Source organism: Lissotriton helveticus, chromosome 5_1 (genome assembly GCF_964261635.1).
Source record: "Lissotriton helveticus chromosome 5_1, aLisHel1.1, whole genome shotgun sequence".
Lineage (NCBI taxonomy): Eukaryota > Metazoa > Chordata > Amphibia > Caudata > Salamandridae > Lissotriton > Lissotriton helveticus.
In genome coordinates, this window is record NC_136065.1 from 1,929,836,046 (window position 1) to 1,929,855,043 (window position 18,998).

General features: G+C 46.9%; 1 protein-coding gene across 1 annotated transcript in view; it reads right to left on the minus strand.

The window, feature by feature from the left end:
- Positions 1-18,998, minus strand: part of CALCOCO2 (calcium binding and coiled-coil domain 2) — a 641,412-nt gene that overhangs the window by 229,901 nt on the left and 392,513 nt on the right. Inside the window, exon 8 of the mRNA XM_078645541.1 lies at positions 12,205-12,295. Coding sequence (XP_078501667.1) covers positions 12,205-12,295 — 91 coding nt within the window. The remainder of the gene's footprint in view (positions 1-12,204; positions 12,296-18,998) is intronic.

Below are 18,998 nucleotides of genomic sequence, written 5' to 3' on the forward strand. Positions count from 1 at the left end.
CAGGAGAAAGTAAGACAGGAAAATTGGTCCCAAAAGGTAATGGATAATTTCCTATAGATTAACACATAAGAATACTACCATTCATTCCAGGCCCGTAATGTTACTGAAGATAAGCTGATACCCTTGTCCGTGGTTAATGTTACAACAGCCTTCTGTGTACAAGGGGCAGGCAAAATAGAGGTGAGAGAGATTAAGTGCAATGCCACCTATCATCTGAGAACAACAGAAAGTCCTCCCCCTGATAATACCACCCAATGTCTACTTTGTGTGTGGCTCTTACGGCTATGTATGGCTTCCGGAGGGGTGGTCAGGAAAGTGTTATCTTTCTTACCTCTACCACCAGTTTACATATCTTAAGAACCATCGCTTGGAGCTTAGAGATGCCCATGCATTCCGGCTTAAAAGAATGATTAGTACAGACGATATAGATCCGACAGATACCACTTTACAGCAGTTCACAGATGCTATGAAAGGTATAATGCCTCGATGGGGCCCTATTGCCAATAGCCTCAAAATTCAGCGGCTCACTCGGGTGGTGAAAGGAGTTATTAACACTAAAGCAGGGATCTTGACCAATATTACTGTAGAGGCTTGCTGTCCTTAACAACCGGATGGTGTTAGACGTCATCCTTGCTGATCTGGGTGGGGCTTGCAGCGTCATCCGCAGTAGCTGCTGCGTATACATACCGGACCAAGCCCTGACTGTGTATGCTGCTGTACAAAAGCTTCATAAGATCGCCTCTGACATACATCAGGAGAACGGCACATGGTCTCTCACGGGGTGGTTTTAGGGCCTGTTTACCACTTGGGGTTGGAAGATTATTATTTTTCTGGTGGCCGTAGCCCGCCTCATTTTGGCATGTTGTCTGTGCATACATTGCCTCCCTGCCTGTTGCGCTTGTTGCGTATCAATGTTGACACCACGCCCCAAACCCCTGGAACACAATTTTTAGAACAGAGCTATGATGATACAGGACATCCAAGACTAAATGTGTATAAAGGAAGGTTTTTTTTAAATATTGTTAAAGTGTATCCGGTCTTAAGGAATATGCTACTTACCAGTATGCATCTGTTCTTGGCATAGAGGGCTGCAGAGTGGTACATTTATGAATAGATCGCCATCTGGTGTTGGGCTCGGATGATTGCACTTTGTTTTTCTCTTGGAGAAGTCTTTGTCGTCATAGATGACTCCTCCTCTTGGTGTTAGTGCGCATGGGCATCGGCTCCATCCTTAGATTGTTTTGCCATAGTAGGGTTAGATGGAGTAGTGTAGTATAGTACATAAAGATATGCCCATGTAAGTGTATCTAAATAAGATAATGTTGGGACAGACACAGGTTTCCGGGGAGGCTGGGAGGGCATGTACCACTCTGCAGCCCTCTATGCCAAGAACAGATGCATACTGGTAAGTAGCATATTCCGTTCGAGGCATATGGGCTGCAGATGGTACATTTATGAATAGATTGTAAAGCAGTTACCTCCCTAGCGGTGGTCACCAGTGTCTGTCGCAACTGTTTGAAATAAAGTCTTTAATACAGCTTGGCCCACTCTGGCTTGTTGTGCAGCCTGTACATCAACACAGTAGTGTTTTGTGAATGTATGTGGTGTAGACCAAGTTGCTGCTCTACATATGTCATCTAGGGGAATGTTCCCTAAGAATGCCATAGATGCTCCTAGTTTTCGTGTAGAATGAGCTCTAGGAGGAACAGTTAATGTTCTCTTTGCTTTGATGTAACATATTTGTATACATCTTACAATCCATCTAGCGATGCCTGCTTTAGAGATAGGATTGCCCTTATGTGTTGTGGAAAATGCTACAAATAGTTGTTTAGTTTTCCTGAAGTTTTGTGTTCTTTCTATGTAGTACAAAATGGCTCTTTTGACATCTAGTGTATGTAGAGCCCTTTCTGCCACCGTCTGTGGCTTTGGAAAGAAGACTGGTAATTCCACTGGCTGATTGATGTGGAATGCTGAAATTACCTTAGGCAAGAACTTTGGGTTTGTTCTAAGAACCACTTTATTCTGGTGTAACTGTAGGAATGGTTCTTGTATTGTCAATGCCTGTAATTCACTTACTCTCCTGAGTGAGGTAATGGCTATAAGGAAAGCCACCTTCCATGTAAGGAATTGTATTTCGCACCTATGCATAGGTTCGAAGGGTGGCCCCATTAGTCTGGTGAGTACTACGTTGAGGTTCCAGACTGGTGAAGGTGGTAATCTTGGTGGAATGACTCTTTTAAGGCCTTCCATGAATGCCTTTATAGCTGGTACTCTGAACAGTGATATGTGTTGCCTGTTTTGTAGGTACGCTGCTATAGCTGCTAGATGTACTCTGATAGATGTGTACGCTAGATTACATTGCTGTAAGTGTAATAAGTAGCAAATAATCTCCTTTGTTGATACGTCCAGAGGGTTGATATTGTTATTAGTACAGTGTATAGCAAACCTCTTCCACTTAGCTGCATAACATGCTCTGGTGGTTGGACGTCTCGCTTGTTTAATTATCTCCATGCAATTTGGAGGTAGATCTAAGTACCCAAATTCTAGGATTTCAGGAGCCAGATCGCTAAGTTCAATTGAGTTGGATCTGGTTGCATTATTTCTCCATGGTTCTGTGTAAGGTGCATGGGTAGAATTCGTAATTTTTGGTGTGGCACTTGTGAGAGTTGCAGTAGCGTGGTGTACCACGGCTGTCTTGCCCACGTGGGTGCCACTAGTATCATGGTCATTGAATGTTGTTGCAGCTTTCTGACCACTAATGGAATTAGTGGGAGAGGGGGAAAAGCGTATGCAAATTTGTTGGACCAGTTTATCCATAACGCATTGCCCTGCGACAGGTGATGTGGGTACCTGGACGCGAAGCTTTGGCATTTTGCGTTCTGATGAGTGGCAAAGAGGTCTATCTCTGGTTGTCCCCATCTTTGGAAGAATGGCTGCAGTATTTGTTGGTGCAGTTCCCATTCGTGTATTTGTTCCGACTGTCTGCTTAAGATGTCTGCTATCTGGTTTTGGACTCCTGGTAGGTGTTCGGCTAACAGATAGATGTTTTGAGGAATGGCCCATCTCCAAATTTCCTGTGCTAGTCTGGATAGTTGGAGAGAGTGCGTCCCCCCCTGTTTTTGAATATAATACATTGCTGTCATGTTGTCTGTTCTGATCAGGACTGCTTTGTTGGTAACATGTATCTGGAAGGCTTTCAATGCTAGAAACACTGCTAGTAGTTCTAGATGGTTGATGTGCAGTGTTCTTTCCTGCACACTCCACCTTCCTTGTACTGTGTATTTGTCCATATGTGCTCCCCATCCGGTGAGCGATGCGTCTGCTGTTATTGTCACCTGTGGAATTGGTTCTAGGAACGACCGCCCCTTGGTAATGTTTGTTATGTTCCACCACTTCAGAGAGCGGTGTGTGCGGTCGTCTACCAACACCAGATCTGTAATCTGCCCTTGAGCCTGATTCCACTGTGTCGCTAAGCATTCTTGTAGCGGACGCATTTGTAGTTTGGCATATGGTATTAGCAGTATGCAGGATGACATCATGCCTAATAGCTGCATGAACACTCTTGCTGTTAGTGAGTGTTGTGGCTGAAATCTTTGAATGATTGTAAGCATTGTTTGGATCCTGACTGGGTTGGGGTACACTTTGGCTTTTTCTGTGTCTATAGTAGCCCCCAGGTATTGTTGAACCTTGTTTGGTTGTAGGTGTGACTTTGTGTAGTTCACCGTGAACCCTAGCTGGTGTAGTAGCTGAATTGTCTTTTGTGTGTTTTGAAGACATTCCTCTTGTGACCTGGCCTTTATTAGCCAGTCGTCCAAGTATGGGAAGACATGCATTTGTTGTCTTCTTAGGTGAGCTGCTACCACTGCCAGGCATTTTGTGAACACTCTTGGTGCCGTTGTGACACCAAACGGAAGGACCTTGAACTGATAATGTTGTCCTTCTACCACAAACCTGAGGTATTTCCTGTGGGCTTTGTGAATAGGGATATGAAAGTAAGCGTCTTTTAGATCCAGTGTAGAAAGAAAGTCCCCTTTCTTCAGTAAAGGAAGTACTTGTTGGAGCGTGACCATGTGGAAATGTTCCGAATTTATGTATGCGTTGAGAGGTCTTCGGTCCAGTATTGGCCTTAGAGACCCGTCCTTTTTGGGAATTAGGAAGTATAGGGAGTATACTCCTGTTCCTTGTTGGTGCTGTGGAACCTTCTCTATGGCATGCTTTTCTAGCAGTGATAGTACTTCTTGTTTTAACAGTGTCAGGTGATCTTGCTTCATTGGACGCTGTTTGGGGGGGATGTTTAGTGGGGTAGCTGTGAGTTCTAGTCAATAACCATGTTGGATAATTTGTCTTACCCACCTGTCTGATGTGATGTTTTCCCAGACAGGTAGGAACTGTGATAGGCGTCCCCCGACCGGTGTTATATGGTCTGGGGGAAGCTTTATGAAGTCACTGTTTTGGGGTTGGAGAGTTGCGGTTGTTGTTGTTTCCGCGACCTCTACCCTTGTTGTTGTTACCCCTGTAGCCACCTCTCGAATTACCTCTGGGTGATGTAGGTGTAAAAGAGGTTTGCTGCTGGTTTGTACCTGTATTTTTGGATCCTCCTCTATAGGTGGATCTACGAAAGGAACCTCTTTGTGTCGGCTGTTGCAATGCTCCCATTGATTTAGCCGTTTCGGTATCCTTCTTCATCTTTTCTAGGGCCTCATCTGTCCCTGTGCCGAAAAGTGTTTTCCCATCAAAAGGTTGGTTCAGTAACGATGTTTGTACCTCTTGTTTGAACCCTGATACTCTGAGCCATGCATGTCTCCTTAACATGATGCTTGTGTTTGTAGACCTTGCCGCAGTTTCTGCCGCGTCTAGGGCGCACTTTATTGAAGTGTTAGTAACTAACTTCCCTTCTTGTATGAGTTGATCTGCCCTCTTTTGATGTTCTTTAGGGAGATGTGTGATGAGTTTTTCTAACTCATCATAATGCGCTCTGTCATACCTTGCAAGTAGTGCTTGCGTATTAGCTATGCGCCAACTGTTTGCCGCTTGAGATGCTACTCTCTTGCCAGAGGCATCTATTAGTTTAGACTCTTTGTCAGGAGGTGGAGCTTCTCCTGTAGATAAAGAGTTTGCTCTCTTGCGAGCGTTTGTGACCACTAGTGAGTCTAGAGGAATTTGCCCTTTAATGTATATTGGGTCTTTTGGAGCTGCCCTATATTTTTTATCGATTCTTGGGTTCAATACCCTAGCCCTCACTGGGTCCTTGAATATCTCTGATGTATGACTGAGAAGGCCCTTAAGCATTGGTAGTGTTCCTGATGTTCTTTGTGCAGTAGGTAGTGTTTCTAATAAGAAGTCCTGTATTTGAGGTTCTGTATGTAGGTCTACCTTATGATATGTTGCTGCTCTAGTAATGAGTTGTGCAAACCCAGTATTGTCATCAGGAGGTGAAGGTTTTGAGGGATACGATTCAGGGTCGGTATCATTATCTGACCCTACATTATACTCTTCCCATGGGTCTGCCTCCTCTGGGATTGTGTCCTCATCATCCCCAGGATGTTCCCCTTCCCCTGTGTCACTCTCTACATCTGTTGTAGGTGTAGATGGTCGTGTGGGAGGAATATTTGGCCTATTGTGAGGAAGAGGAGAAGATGGTGTGTGAGGTTTCTCTTCTTCGGATGAGTCTTGTCGTCCGAATGTTCATTCTTCCTCTTTTTAGGTAGTTCTGTGACTACCTTGCCAGTCTTTGGGTCAATAAACAAAGTCTTTTGTTTAGGATCAGTCACGTGTCACGTGTCACGTGTTCCTGTGTCGGTACCGCAGTTTTCGGTTCCGAAAGGTGTTTTTTCTTTTGAATGTCCATTTGTATTTTCGGTGCCGAGATTTTGTTCGGATCCGATTTCTTCGGTATGGAAGATGTCCCCGGTGTCGAGGGTGTTTTCGACGCCGAAGCGTGCTTTGGTGTCGACATGGACTGCTTCGACTTCGAGCTTTCCTTGACTTGGTGCTTCGGTGTCGATGTGGTCCGTTTATCGGAACCGGAACCACTATGATGGGAGACCGAGTGTTTCGATTTCTGTTTCGTTGCCGGGCTCGAAGGCGGGGCGTTGGAAACTTTTTTCGGTTGTCTGACCGGGCTCGAGGGCGGGTTCGACACCGTGCGGGGTCTGTTTTTTGGTAAAGGGACGTCGTCACTCACGGTTTGTTGGACGTCGATTTCCTCGACGTCGGACTCGTCCGCTTCTGACCCCGCCTCGTCGGCCTCTTCTTCCTCCTCTTCTGGGTGCTGGTCCTCGAACAGCTCCGGGATTGCTTGTGACTGCATTCTCGATACCTCGTGTCTTCGGGCTCGACGGTTTCTAATCGTCGACTTTGAAGAGAACGCTGCACAGGCCTCACAGTCCCTGGATTCGTGTTCAGGGGACAAGCAGAGGTTGCACACCTCGTGTAGGTCCTTGTGTGGGAACTTAGCACCACACGTTGGACATTTTTTGAATGGAGTCCTTTCCATGGACCCCGGGCTGGACTACGTCGAGTTTCTCGTAGTCTTCGTCCTTCGAACCGCGTCGGTATGGAGTAAAGTCGCGTTCGATAACGATACCGTCGATTTGGAAAGGATTACGCGCCGGTTATAACCTTCTTTGTTGAAGTCGGTCCGGAGCGCTTCGATCCTCATCCGAACCCGATGGCGGAAAAAAACAATCTAAGGATGGAGCCGATGCCCATGCGCACTAACACCAAGAGGAGGAGTCATCTATGACGACAAAGACTTCTCCAAGAGAAAAACAAAGTGCAATCATCCGAGCCCAACACCAGATGGCGATCTATTCATAAATGTACCATCTGCAGCCCATATGCCTCGAACAGAGTATTTAGTTCTGAATAGTAGTTCATACGTTAGTCACCATTACCTACAATGGCAATTTCCTCCTATCTTTAGAATTGTAAAGACCCATACCTGATGGCATCAATAAAATTAGCATGAATGCTAAAAGGAGTATCTGTTAGATTTGAAATGTTTTTATCATGGTTCTCATGCTATGCTCGGTGTTAAGTTAGTATTCATGGCGCCATTTTATTAATACCCGACATTTTGTTTTGTGTTCGCAAATAAGCTTCTGTCTTACATGGCTTGTCTCAGCAGAAAACTGTCTCCTGTGTCATCAGCTTGTGCGGCCCAAGGACGAGTTTTGCCGCACTAATGAATGTACTCTTTATTGTTGAAAACCTTCCCTGTTCGATAAACTCATTCCCACATCTTATAATGGTATACGCAGGCTGAACAACCTGGGACCCGAGATAGTGTGTACCCAGTCTTAGGAATGTGGCTCATCCTTCTTTGCTACTTTTGTTCACCGTGGCCGGCGTGTTCTTGAGAAATTAGGAATGTATAATATCAGACTTCATGTTGGGGGGAGTCTGTCCCTCGGCAGCTGTCCTATCAGGCTGGTCAGACCGGACTCCGCTGCAGCGCATTACTAATAAATAACTTGGTTTGTATTCTCTACTGTCTACCTGACTCTTCATTTCTTGGAAGGCAGAGAGGTGGTCGCGAACAGCCCGAATGACCCATTTTGGGTCATTTCCTTCAGTTTCCACTTGTGAATCTGTTGTCCCTGCCTGCTGAGAAGGCCTGCGATTTGATCGTTTGCATCTGGGAGATGTTCCGCCAGGCGAAAAATATTGTGATGTATGGCCCACATCCAAATGGCTTGTGCAAGGCTTGACAGCTGGACAGAGTGTGTTCCTCCCTATTTCTGTTTGTAATTCATGGCTGGCATGTTGTCGCTGCGGACAGGGAAAGCTTTGCCTGTAAGGTGAGTTTGGAAGGCTTTGAGCGCGAGAAATACTGCTAGCAGCTCTAGATGATTTATATGAATTTGTTTTTGCATCCAGCTCCACGAACCTTGAACAGCGTGCATTTGGAGATGAGCTCCCCAAACAGTGAGCGATGCGTCTGTTAGCACTGTCTGTGGAACTGTGTCGATGAAGGACCACCTTTTGAATAAGTTCTGTGCATTCCACCACGGCAGAGAGCGGTGAGTGCAACCATCTACCAACACCTGATCTGACAATTGACCCGGAGACAGATTCCACTGACGTGCTAAGTGTTCCTGAAGGGGACGCATTTGAAGTCTTGCATGGGGAACTATCATGATGCAAAACGCCATCATTCCCAGCAGCTGCATGTATACTCAAGCTGGAAGTGACCAGCCGGGATGAAACTGTGAGACTGGAGCCTGAATATTGCAGATTCTGGCTGTATTGGGACAGGCCAGAGCTTTCTGAGTATTGAGAGTGGCTCCCAAATATGTTTGTGTGCTGGAGGGTTGGAGATGAGACTTAGATCCATTCAGTGTGAAACCTAGATCGTGCAGTAATTGCAGCGTTATTTGAGTGTGCTGGAGACACTTTTGGTAAGAGCTGGCTTTGATGAGCCAGTCGTCCAAGTATGGGAAGACACGGATATGCGGTCTTCGCAGGTGAGCAGTTACTGCTGCCAGGCATTTGGTAAATACTCTGGGAGCAGTGGTGACTCCGAATGAAAGCACTTTGAACTGGTCGTGTTGTCCTGCTACCACAAACCTGAGATATTAGCGATGAGCTGGATGAATTGGAATATGGAAGTATTCGTCCTTAAGTATAAAGTGAACATAAAGTCGCCTTGCTGTAGAAGTGGGAGTACTTGTTGAAGTGTGAACATATGAAAGTGGTCTGATTGAATACATTGATTTCGCTCTCTGAGGTCTAATATAGGCCTGAGAGAGCCGTCCTTTTTAGGTATGAGAAATTATAGGTATTACACGCACGATCATCCATATCGCAGTGGTACGGGCTCTATAGCTCCCTTTTGAAGAAGAGATTGAACCTCTGGTTTGAGGAGGCGTAAATGCTCTGTTGACATTTTGTGAGAACGTGGAGGAATGTTTGAAGGATTGTTGGTAAGCTCCAGGCAATAACAAGATTGGATAATTCCTATAAGCATCTGTCTGAAGTTATTGTATGCCAGACGGGGAGGAATTGAGAGAGACATCCCCCGACTGGCGTGGAATGATTGGGGGGGAAAGGGAGGCAAGTCACTGTTTGTTTGTTGAGGGGGAGGTGCGGGTGGGGAACCTTTACCTCTTCCCATACCATTATTGCCTCTAAAGACGCCTCGAAAGTAACCTCTGGAAGAGGATAACTGATTGCTACCCTTATAGGATTGTCTGGAGATATGTTTTTAGAGCCCCCTATGTAGAAGCAGCGACGAAAAGAACCCCTGTTGGATGGGGACTGTAAAGCCCCCATAGATATTGCAACGTCTGTGTCCTTCTTCATCTTCTCTAAGGAAACAAGAGGACCAAAGAGATGCTCCTTTTCAAAAGGTAAGTTGAACATAGAAGCCTGTATTTCGGGTTTAACCCCTGAAATCCTATGCCAGGCGTGCCTTCGTAGCAAGACACTGGTGTTGATTGCACAAGTCAGGTGTCAGATGCACCTAAAGCACATCTGATAGATGTGTTTGAAATTAGCTTCCCTTCCTGAACTAGGTCATGTGCCTTAGCCTTATGTTCGTCAGGTAGAAATTGGAGCAATTGTTCCAACTCGTCGTAGTGACCTCTGTAGTATCTAGCTAAGAGCCTGGGTATTGGCAAACCGCCAATGATTGACTACCTGTGCAGCTATTCTTTTTCCGGAGGCATCTATTAGTTTAGATTCCTTATCAGGAGTGGGGCTGATGTTTGTGAGTGGCCCGAAGGCAGAGGAGGGCCCGGAGCCTTGTTCTTGGGCAGCGTTGGAGTTTGAGGCAGGGGTGGCTCGGTACTCACGGTACGCTGACCCTGCGGAATCTCTACGTCTATGTCGGAGTTGGCTTCTGGCACAGAAATGAGCTTCTCTTCCTCTTCTCATGTTCGGAATCTTCTTCGAAGAGATCCGGAATAGAGGCGCTGTGTTGTTGCATTTCGTGACGTTGAGCCAGATGGTCACGGAGCGTCTTCTTGGATCTGAACGAGTCGCAGTCTAGTTCGCCGTACTCTGGGATGAGAAACAAGTTGCACACTTCGTGCGAATCAGTGCGCGGGTACTTAGTGTGGCACCGGGGCCAGAATTTAAATGGAGTCTGTTTCATCGATTGCGAGATGGTTCGAACCGGCTAGGCCCAACGGCCTTCCACAAAGTTTTCCTTTCGAAAAGATTGTGTGAAACCGATACGATAGACGGAGAATGGGAAACGCGATTGAATAACAATACCGTCGAGGGTGAGTGAATTGCGCACTGAGGGGAACCAGAGAAACAGTTTCGAACCGGAGCACAGCAATACACGTCCGAACCCGATGGCGGAAAAAAAACAATCTAACAATGGAGTCGATGCCAATGAGCGCTATCACCGAAAGGAGGAGTCACCAACCTTGTGACTGGAAAGACTTCTATGAAAAAAAAACAACTTGCAAACATCTGGACCCAACACTAGATGGCAGGAGTATGCAAAGCATGTGATCTACAGCTCATATGCCTCGAACATTCAATTTCAATTAAGCATAGCATTTGGTGCATAAAAACAATGTCAGTTAAAAATGTGCAAATCGCCGCGGATAAGTGAGGTAGAGCTCAGAATGCAGCGCTCTCACTTTCGCGCCCGGCCCGCAGTCGTCATTTAAAGAGGACGTGGAGTTGACAACTAGACCGCCAACCTCCCGCCTCTTCCCACCACTCTACATGAACTATGTTCCTTAGCTGTGGCCGGATACAGCGATCACCATGTCCTCATTACCAGGAGAGGATGGAGTACCAAAAGAATTGGCTGAATGACATATGTAGGTTATTTGGATAGACCCTGCCATCTGGGCAAATAATAGACCTATCTCACTGCTGCCCATTCTGTCTAAAATGTTGGAAAAACATGTCAATACTCAACTCTCCACCTATGCAGAAACCCAAAATGCCCTTCACCCTTCCCAGGCAGGATTTCGTGCAGATCACAGCACAGACATTTCCCTCTTAGGAGTTACGTAACACCTGTGCCAACTGATAGACATGTGTGGTACGACCTGGACCTCAGTGCAACCTTTGACAAGGTATCTCTTGACAAGCTGTTTGACACACTGGCTCAACTCGGCCTAAAAAATACAGCAATTGCTTGGTTAAAATCCTTTCTAGCTAATCGAACTTTTCAGGTGTTGCCCCACTGATACTGTGTCAAGTTCACACTCACTTACCTGGGGTGTCCCAGAGGGTTCTGCTCTTAGTCCCCTGCTCTTTAACATATAAGTTTGCCCTTTAGCAGATCCAGTATAAAGCCATGGTTTAACCATATTTTCCGATGCCAATGACACCCAGATCCATTTCTCTCTGTCATGGGATCAGAAAGCGGACCCACAAGATCTCAAATCTTGCCTCAGTACTAATTCCCTTTAACTAAATGAGGATAAGACTGAGGTGCTACTACTGGACAAAAATCCTCAACTCTGGGGACCCCCAGCTCTGGCCCGACACTCTGGGTTCCCTCCCCATACCAGCCGACAAGGTGAAAAGCCTGGGCATCTGGCTGGAAGCCACCCTCTCCATGAAGCCTCAAGTAGCCAAAATGACTTCTTCCTGTTTTGCTAACATGAAATGGCTAGAAAAGATCCTATGGCTGCTCCCTTTTTCAGCCCAAAGAAGGATCATTCAGGCCATGATCCTTTCCAGACTAGATTTATGGCAAGATTTTTTATTTGGATGCCAACGAGGCAATAATCAGACGCCTTCATATTGTTCAAAACTCGGCTGCAAGGCCAAACATTCTTCAGTATCAGGCCTCATTCTATTTCGCCATTGGCTCACCGTGGATAAATGCATCAACTTCAAGGCCCTATGCTTTATGTACAAGATCAAGAGCCACACAGGCCCTGAATTTTATAAAAGCAAACCGTGCCTTACCTCTCCTCTTGTACACTACGTTCTAGTAACCAGTTTCTTTTTTCAGTGCCTACATTCAGACATTCACGCGTAGGTGGCCGCATAGGAGGCCGGTCATTCTCTTTTATCGGTCCCAAACTGTGAAACACACTGCCTGAGTCAATCGGAGGTTGCAACTCCCTGAACTTGTTCCGCTAACAATTCAAAACTTGGCTAGTCTAGGTAACTCAAGTAGGTTACTAACCAATGTCCTCCAGAGCTGGGGTACCTTACAGGTAGCTATGCGCTATACATGAATTAATCATAAAAAAGGTCTATTTGTTGCCAAGTACTCACCCGAAGAATATCTATCCGATCCAGTGTCAGTCGTAGATTGTTTTCCATTTTGTCCTTTTCAGCCTTCATCTTCTGGTTTTGCTCTCTCAGTCTGTTGGAAATAATTATGAAAAAAATTGCTTGATTATTAAACATAGTGCTTTTAATCCTAGTTCCATTTCCTCCTACCAACCTGTGTTTAGAACAGAAAACCAACCCTAGGAGTAAAGTTTTAAAACAGGTTGGTTGGGAAGGAAGTCTTCTGCATGGCTCTGGAGAGCGTGCTTCCCAGCCCAATGTTAATATCTTGGAAAGTCAATAGAAAGATGCTGTAGTTTTTTTTCTCCCCCTTGTACGTTAGTGGATGTGACAACCAACTAAGGATCTCCCTGTTTACATAGATAGACTGAGACCCTCTGAGGTTAAGAGGACAAGCAACTTGCACCCATCATTTACAGAGAGTGGCTACTTCTCTCTTTATATAGATTTAAGTAATGGGAACACAGAAGCCATAATGGAGATGAAAAACCAGCCCTAAGCAATTCTCACAGTTGACGAAACAACCGATCTTTCACTGCTAAAAGGTTTAAAAAAGGAAAATGCTACTTACCCAGTATGCATCTGTTCTTGGCATATAGAGCTGCATAATCATTTGCTTTAGTATAGATCGCCATCTAGTGTTGGGTCCGGATGTTTGCACTTTGTTTTTCTTCGAAGAAGTCTTTCCAGTCACAAGGTAGGTGACTCCTCCTTTCGGTGATAGTGTGCATGGGCATCAACTCCATCCCCAGATTGTTTTGCCGTAAAGGGTAATGATGGAGTTAGTAAGAGTAGTATAAGAGATGTCTATGTATAACGTATCTAAGTAAGATAGCACTGCAACAGGTAAAGGTACCCGGGGAGGCGGGTGGGCGCATATGATTCTACAGCTCTATATGCCAAGAATAGATGCATACTGGGTAAGTAGCATTTTCCGTTCGAGGCATACGAGCTGTAGATCATATGCTTTAGCATAGACTATACAGCAGTTATCTCCGAAACCCTAACCTGTAGCTGTTGCAGTGGTTTGAAGTAGTGTTCTTAAAACTGCACGGCCCACACTAGCTTGTTGTCTTGCTAACACATTTAAACAATAGTGTTTTGTGAGTGTGTGGTGTAGACCATGTTGCAGCTTTGCAGATCTCTTTTAAGGGTATATTGAATTTGAATTTAAAATATTTATATAGCGCTACATTCACCGCACGGTTTCTTGGCGCTGTGGAGACTAATTTAGCAGTAGGAACGAAAATACTAGTGAGGGGAACAGAGAGTAAAATCAGTTTTCATTAGGAAAAGCCTGGGTAAACAAAAAGGTCTTAAGATCTTTCCGGAAGAAGGAGTAATGTCTGGCCAGACGTAAGTGATCGGGGAGGGAGTTCCAAAAGGATGGTGCCAAGAATGAAAAATTGGCTCCGCCCCATTTCTTACGTCTGTAACGGGGTACCTGAAGAAGAGATTGGGTGGATGAACGGAGCTCACGAGCAGGGGTATACTCTTTTAACAGGGAAGCAATGAAGGCAGGAGCCGTACCCTGGCACGCCTGAAAAACCATGCAACCAGTTTTAAAAAGGGATCGCTCCCTGACAGGTAGCCAGTGTAATGCCTTCAGTAAGGGGGTGGAATGATGGGAACGAGAAAGACCATACACCAATCTGGCCGCCTGGTTTTGAACCAGCTGGAGCTTCCGCAAACTATACGCTGGAATGCCGTTGTATAGGGCGTTGGCGTAGTCCAGCCGGGAAATCACCAGAGCGGACATGATTAGTTTAAGTGCAAGGGGAGAAAAGAAACGAGAAACAGAACGGATAGTTCAAAGGACAAAAAAGCAAGAGGAGACAACAGAACTTATTTGTGAGTGAAGATTAAGATGGTTATTGATTTTAATGCCCAGGGTCTTAACTGAGGAAGAAGACGTGGGAGGGGGTCCTAAAGAAGAAGGCCAGAATGAAGAGTTCCAGGGACTGGAGGAACCACCCGTAAGAACCAATTCTGTTTTATCAGGGTTCAACTTCAGATGGTTGTGGTTCATCCAGTCCCTGATGAAAATCATAATAGTCTGAAAATTAGAAATAGAATGAGAAGAAGAAGAAAGATTAAAGATAAGCTGGAGGTCATCCGCATAATTATAAACGGTGACCTCCAGTTGCTGAAGTGCGAAAATCAAAGGATAGATGTAAAGATTGAACAAAAGAGGGGAAAGAGAAGAACCCTGGGGAACACCACATGTGACCTTGAGTTGGGTGGCTGAAAAATCCCCCAGCCGGACTGCCTGGGTGGGGTCCCTCAGGAAGGACGATAGCCAAACCAGGGCTGAGCCCTCGACTCCCGCCGCTCCGACACGGGAAAGTAAGATGGAATGATCCACCGTGTCGAAGGCGGCGGAGAGATCGAGGAGCACCAGAGCCTGGTGGTTGTTTTGGTCCATGCCCTCCCTGAGGTTATTCAGGACCGACACCACGACGGACTCCGTGGAGTGCCTAGGCCGGAAGCCTGCCTGGCGGGACGCTAGGCCCCCATTGGCTTCTACATGGGCACTGAGGACCGATGTTACGTGTCGCTCCAGCACCTTGCCCAAATAGGGCAGAAGGGAGATGGGACGATAATTAGCTGGAGCCGAAGGATCCGCGCCAGGCTTCTTCAGGATGGGCACTATGGTGGCAGATTTAAGTACTGGGATTACCACCCCCTGGGCCAGCGAGCTATTGAGAAGAGAGATTGGCAGTTTGGGGCAAGCAGAATAAATCTTTTGCAAAATATGGGCTGGGCAGATGTCCGCCGGGGAGCCAGACTTTACTTTGGGAAGTATTGCAAGGAACACTTCTTCGGTAAGCGGAGGGATAGAAGAGAGACGACAGTGAACAACCGGGGGAAGGGGCTCAGCAAAAGTAGGGGAAGGAAGTGGGATATTGGCTTTGATGTTGCTAATTTTTTCCAGAAAGTAAAAGTTCAAAGAGTCACAAAGGGACTGGGTGGGGGGAGGCTTAAGTTTGGCCCTGTCGGAATAGGCCAAGTCATGAACAATGGAGAAAATCTCCCTAGATTTATTCTCCACCACCAAAATTTTAGCTGAAAAGTGTGCAGTTTTAGCGCCTAATATGGCCCTTTTATAGTCGCTCAGCAGAGTCATGTAATGGGTTTTTAATAGAGGGCAGTAATCCTTTCTCCATTGCCTCTCGGCCCGCCTGAGGGTCAGCTTTTTTATCTTCAGGTCATCGTCGAACCACCGATTTGACTCCTTAGATCTTCGGATTGAAATCCGACGTAATGGGGCTACCGTATCGCAGCCTCCAGCAAGCCAGGTATCGATGGCAACAGCTTGAGAGTTAGAAGATAGACCCTCTAGGTTAGGTACAGAGTTCAAAAGGGAGGATGACAATGCAGGAAGGTCTACCCTATTCCAGTTCCGCGCCCAGGTGTTTTTGGCAAGCGGAATCTTTACTGCAGATTTAAGGCGGAGGGAAAAGGAGATCAAGGCATGATCTGACCAAGGGCATGGGGACACGGACATGGCAGAGACCGAGATATTAAGGGACCAGACCTGGTCTAGTACATGACCGTGAATATGTGTGGGAATCTGCAAGTGAGGGACAAAATTCAGGGATACAAGTGAATCAGAGAATTGCTTAGAGGCAGAACATTCATGAGGGTCTGAGGGCCAATAATTAAAATCCCCTAATACTAGGACTGAGGCGTGATTAATCGCTAAAGTGGCTAATAGGTCCTGAAATGCTGGCAAAAACAAGTGGGAAGGCCGGGGAGGGCGATACATTAATAAACAGGTGAACGGGGGAGAAAAGGCAAGAGAGCGAGCCACAAGGTGCTCGGTGGAGTTAATAGGAGAGGAGGGAAGGAGTTGAAAATTGTGCTCAGATCGAGAAATAAGAGCCACGCCACCCCCTGCCTTGCCGTCTGGTCGATCAGCACGGAGGGACACATAGGACGGGGGAAGGGCAGCCAAAAGAGAGGGCAGGGAGGACTCACAAAACCAAGTTTCTGTTAAAAGTAACATATCCGGCTGGTGAGTATCGAGCAGCACAAATAACTCCTGGTGATGCCTTACTGCCGACCTAGTGTTGAGTAAAATAATAGACAAAGGAGGGGAAAAGGATAAGGAACCAGAATCGGGAGCAAAAGGCAGCGGAGGGATCGTGTGGGTAGGGATGATGTGATGAGAGGAAGGATCAAGGCCAAGAGCAGAGATGTGCCTAATAATAGGCACAGACAGGGGCCAATGACCCTGAATAGTACGTAGGTCCTCGGATGAATAAAAATGGACATTAGGACGCGCCCCAAGCCCCATCCGGCCGCGGACGGGCGCAGACGGGCTTGACTTAGGCGCCACTTCGGCCCGCCTTTGTTGCGCCCGCTGCGCTCGTCTGCTGCGCTTCCTCATTGGGTGCGTTTAAATAGGGGCGGAGCGCGGGGGTGTGGCGCCGAGCTGGGTCGCCTGACCAGCCCAAAGGAAGATGGCGCCCACACTCCACCGAGCCCTGAAGATGTGAGGTTAAAAGTTAGTCTCCTGTTGACTCGGAGATAATAAAAACAATTATGAAGTCCAACGCCACAGCTCTCATTCAGCACGGCGTAGCTGCCGCATTCAGCAAAGCACAGTCTCGTTCCTGACTGCAGCCGCGAACCCTCTGCCACCGGGGTCGCCTGCCTCCAAAATATTCCCTAAGAATGCCATAGAAGCCCCTAGTTTGCGTGTAGAGAGTGCTCTAGGGGGAACTGTTCATGTGCACTTGGCTTTGATGTAACATATTTGAATACACTGAACTACCCACAGTGCAATACCTGCTTTTAATATGGGATTGCCTTTATGTGGTGGCGTAAAAGCAACAAAAAGTTGCTTGGTTTCCCTAAAAGATTTTGTCCTTTCTATGTTATGTTATGTTATGTTAAAAAAGCTCTTTTATAGCGCACGGCTACTCCTAGGAGTGTCCCGGCGCTTTGGCAAAGAGCCTAAGGAGTAGGGGAAACATAGCACGGTGAACATGAAAAGAGGGGAGGCAGACCCTTACAAAGTGAAAAGCCAGGTCTTAAGTCCCTCTCTATAAGAGAGCAAGTCAGCAGCTTTCCTAAGCGAAACAGGCAGGTCGTTCTAACCTTGAGGCGCCAGCAATCGAAAGGAACGTCCTCCGATTCTAGACAGGCGGATAGGCGGAATCAGGGCTTTGGAAAGAGTCGCAGAGCGTAACGCCCTGCGAGGCACATAAAAAGCCAAGCGCTTCTGAAGATATTTGGGGCCTATCTGATGAAGGGACTTGAAGGCAAAAGTGAGCGCCTTAAAAGTGATCCTTTTAGCGATTGGAAGCCAGTGTAATTTTTTTAGCAGCTCTGTAGCTCCAGATCTACGCTGGAGGCCAAAAATGGCTCTGGCCGCCGAGTTTTGCACAATCTGTAGCCGGGCCAAAAGATATTTGGCAGGCCAAGATAGAGAACGTTTGCGTAGTCCAAACGCGAGCCTATCAAGGCCTGCACGATGATCTTTCTGTGTTCAGCGAAAGCAACGGAAGAAATTTCCGCAGCATCTTCAAGAGGCCGAAGCATTTGCCAGTCAGCCCGATGATCTGAGGGCCGAAGGCAAGACCATCGTCTACCACAAAGCCCAGATTTTTGGCTTTGGGGGAGGCGGCATCCGGTTGAAACATGTCAGAAGGCCACCAGGCCTTCCAGCCAGGATCAGGAGGACATCCAAAAAAAAGTAACTCCGATTTATCGGAATTACATTTTTAGCTGTGCCGTTGGAACCAGGCAAAGACAGCTCCCAAACAGTCCCTGATCCTCGAGCCGTCAAAGTCCCTGCCCTTGCCAGATGTAAAGAGCTACTGGGTGTCGTCCGCATAGGTTATGATCTGGGCACCAAAAGATTCCGCAACCGCCGCCAAGGGGGCCATATAGATGTTAAAAAGCGCAGGGCTCAAAATAGAACCCCGCGGCACCCCCACCTCCAGCGGCTGCATTTCAGCGGAAAACGGAGGTGCCCAGACCACTTGCCGGCGGCCGGTCAGAAATGACTAAACCAATTCAACACCGTCCCTCGAAAACCGATCTCCTGGAGTCTTAAAAGGAGACCTTCATGGGGGACGGTGTCGAAAGCCGCCGACAGATCCAGCATAACCAAAATGGCCTTCCCTCCCGCATCTAGAACCTCTCTGATGGCATCGGTGACCTCGAGAAGAGCGGTCTTGGTGCTAAAATTCGTGCAAAAGCCCGATTGAGAATCATGAAGAATATTATTGTTCTCAATAAAGTTGGAAATAGAGCTGTGCACGTGATTCTCGGTCACCTTAGCCAGAGCAGGGAGGAGAGAGATAGGCCTGTAGTTAGCATGGATGAGGGGGTCAAGGTTGGTCTTCTTGATCAGTGGAAGAATCAATGCATGCTTCCACGCTTGAGGGACAACACCCGTGCTCAAGGAAGCATTAAGCAAAGGGTTAAGTAGCGCATTTACAGCCGGCGCTATTTTCCCTAAACACTTAGCCGGGCAAGGGTCAGATGAAGAGCCGGACTTAAGCCGGGATAGAAGGTCAAGAGAGACCGTGGGAGACATCACCGGGAATTCCGACAAGAGTGGGCCTTCCTCAGTTATGGATATAGGCGGGCCAGATGTAAAGCCCGACAGTAGTGAAGGGCATGGATGTCGAAAGGAATCGTGGATAACTCTAATCTTATCCACGAAAAAATCCGCCAGCTGGCTAATCCAAACCTCAGTGTGCGTATGGAAGGGAGCACCAGAGGACAGGGAAGTAAATTCTTTAACTATCCTAAAAATC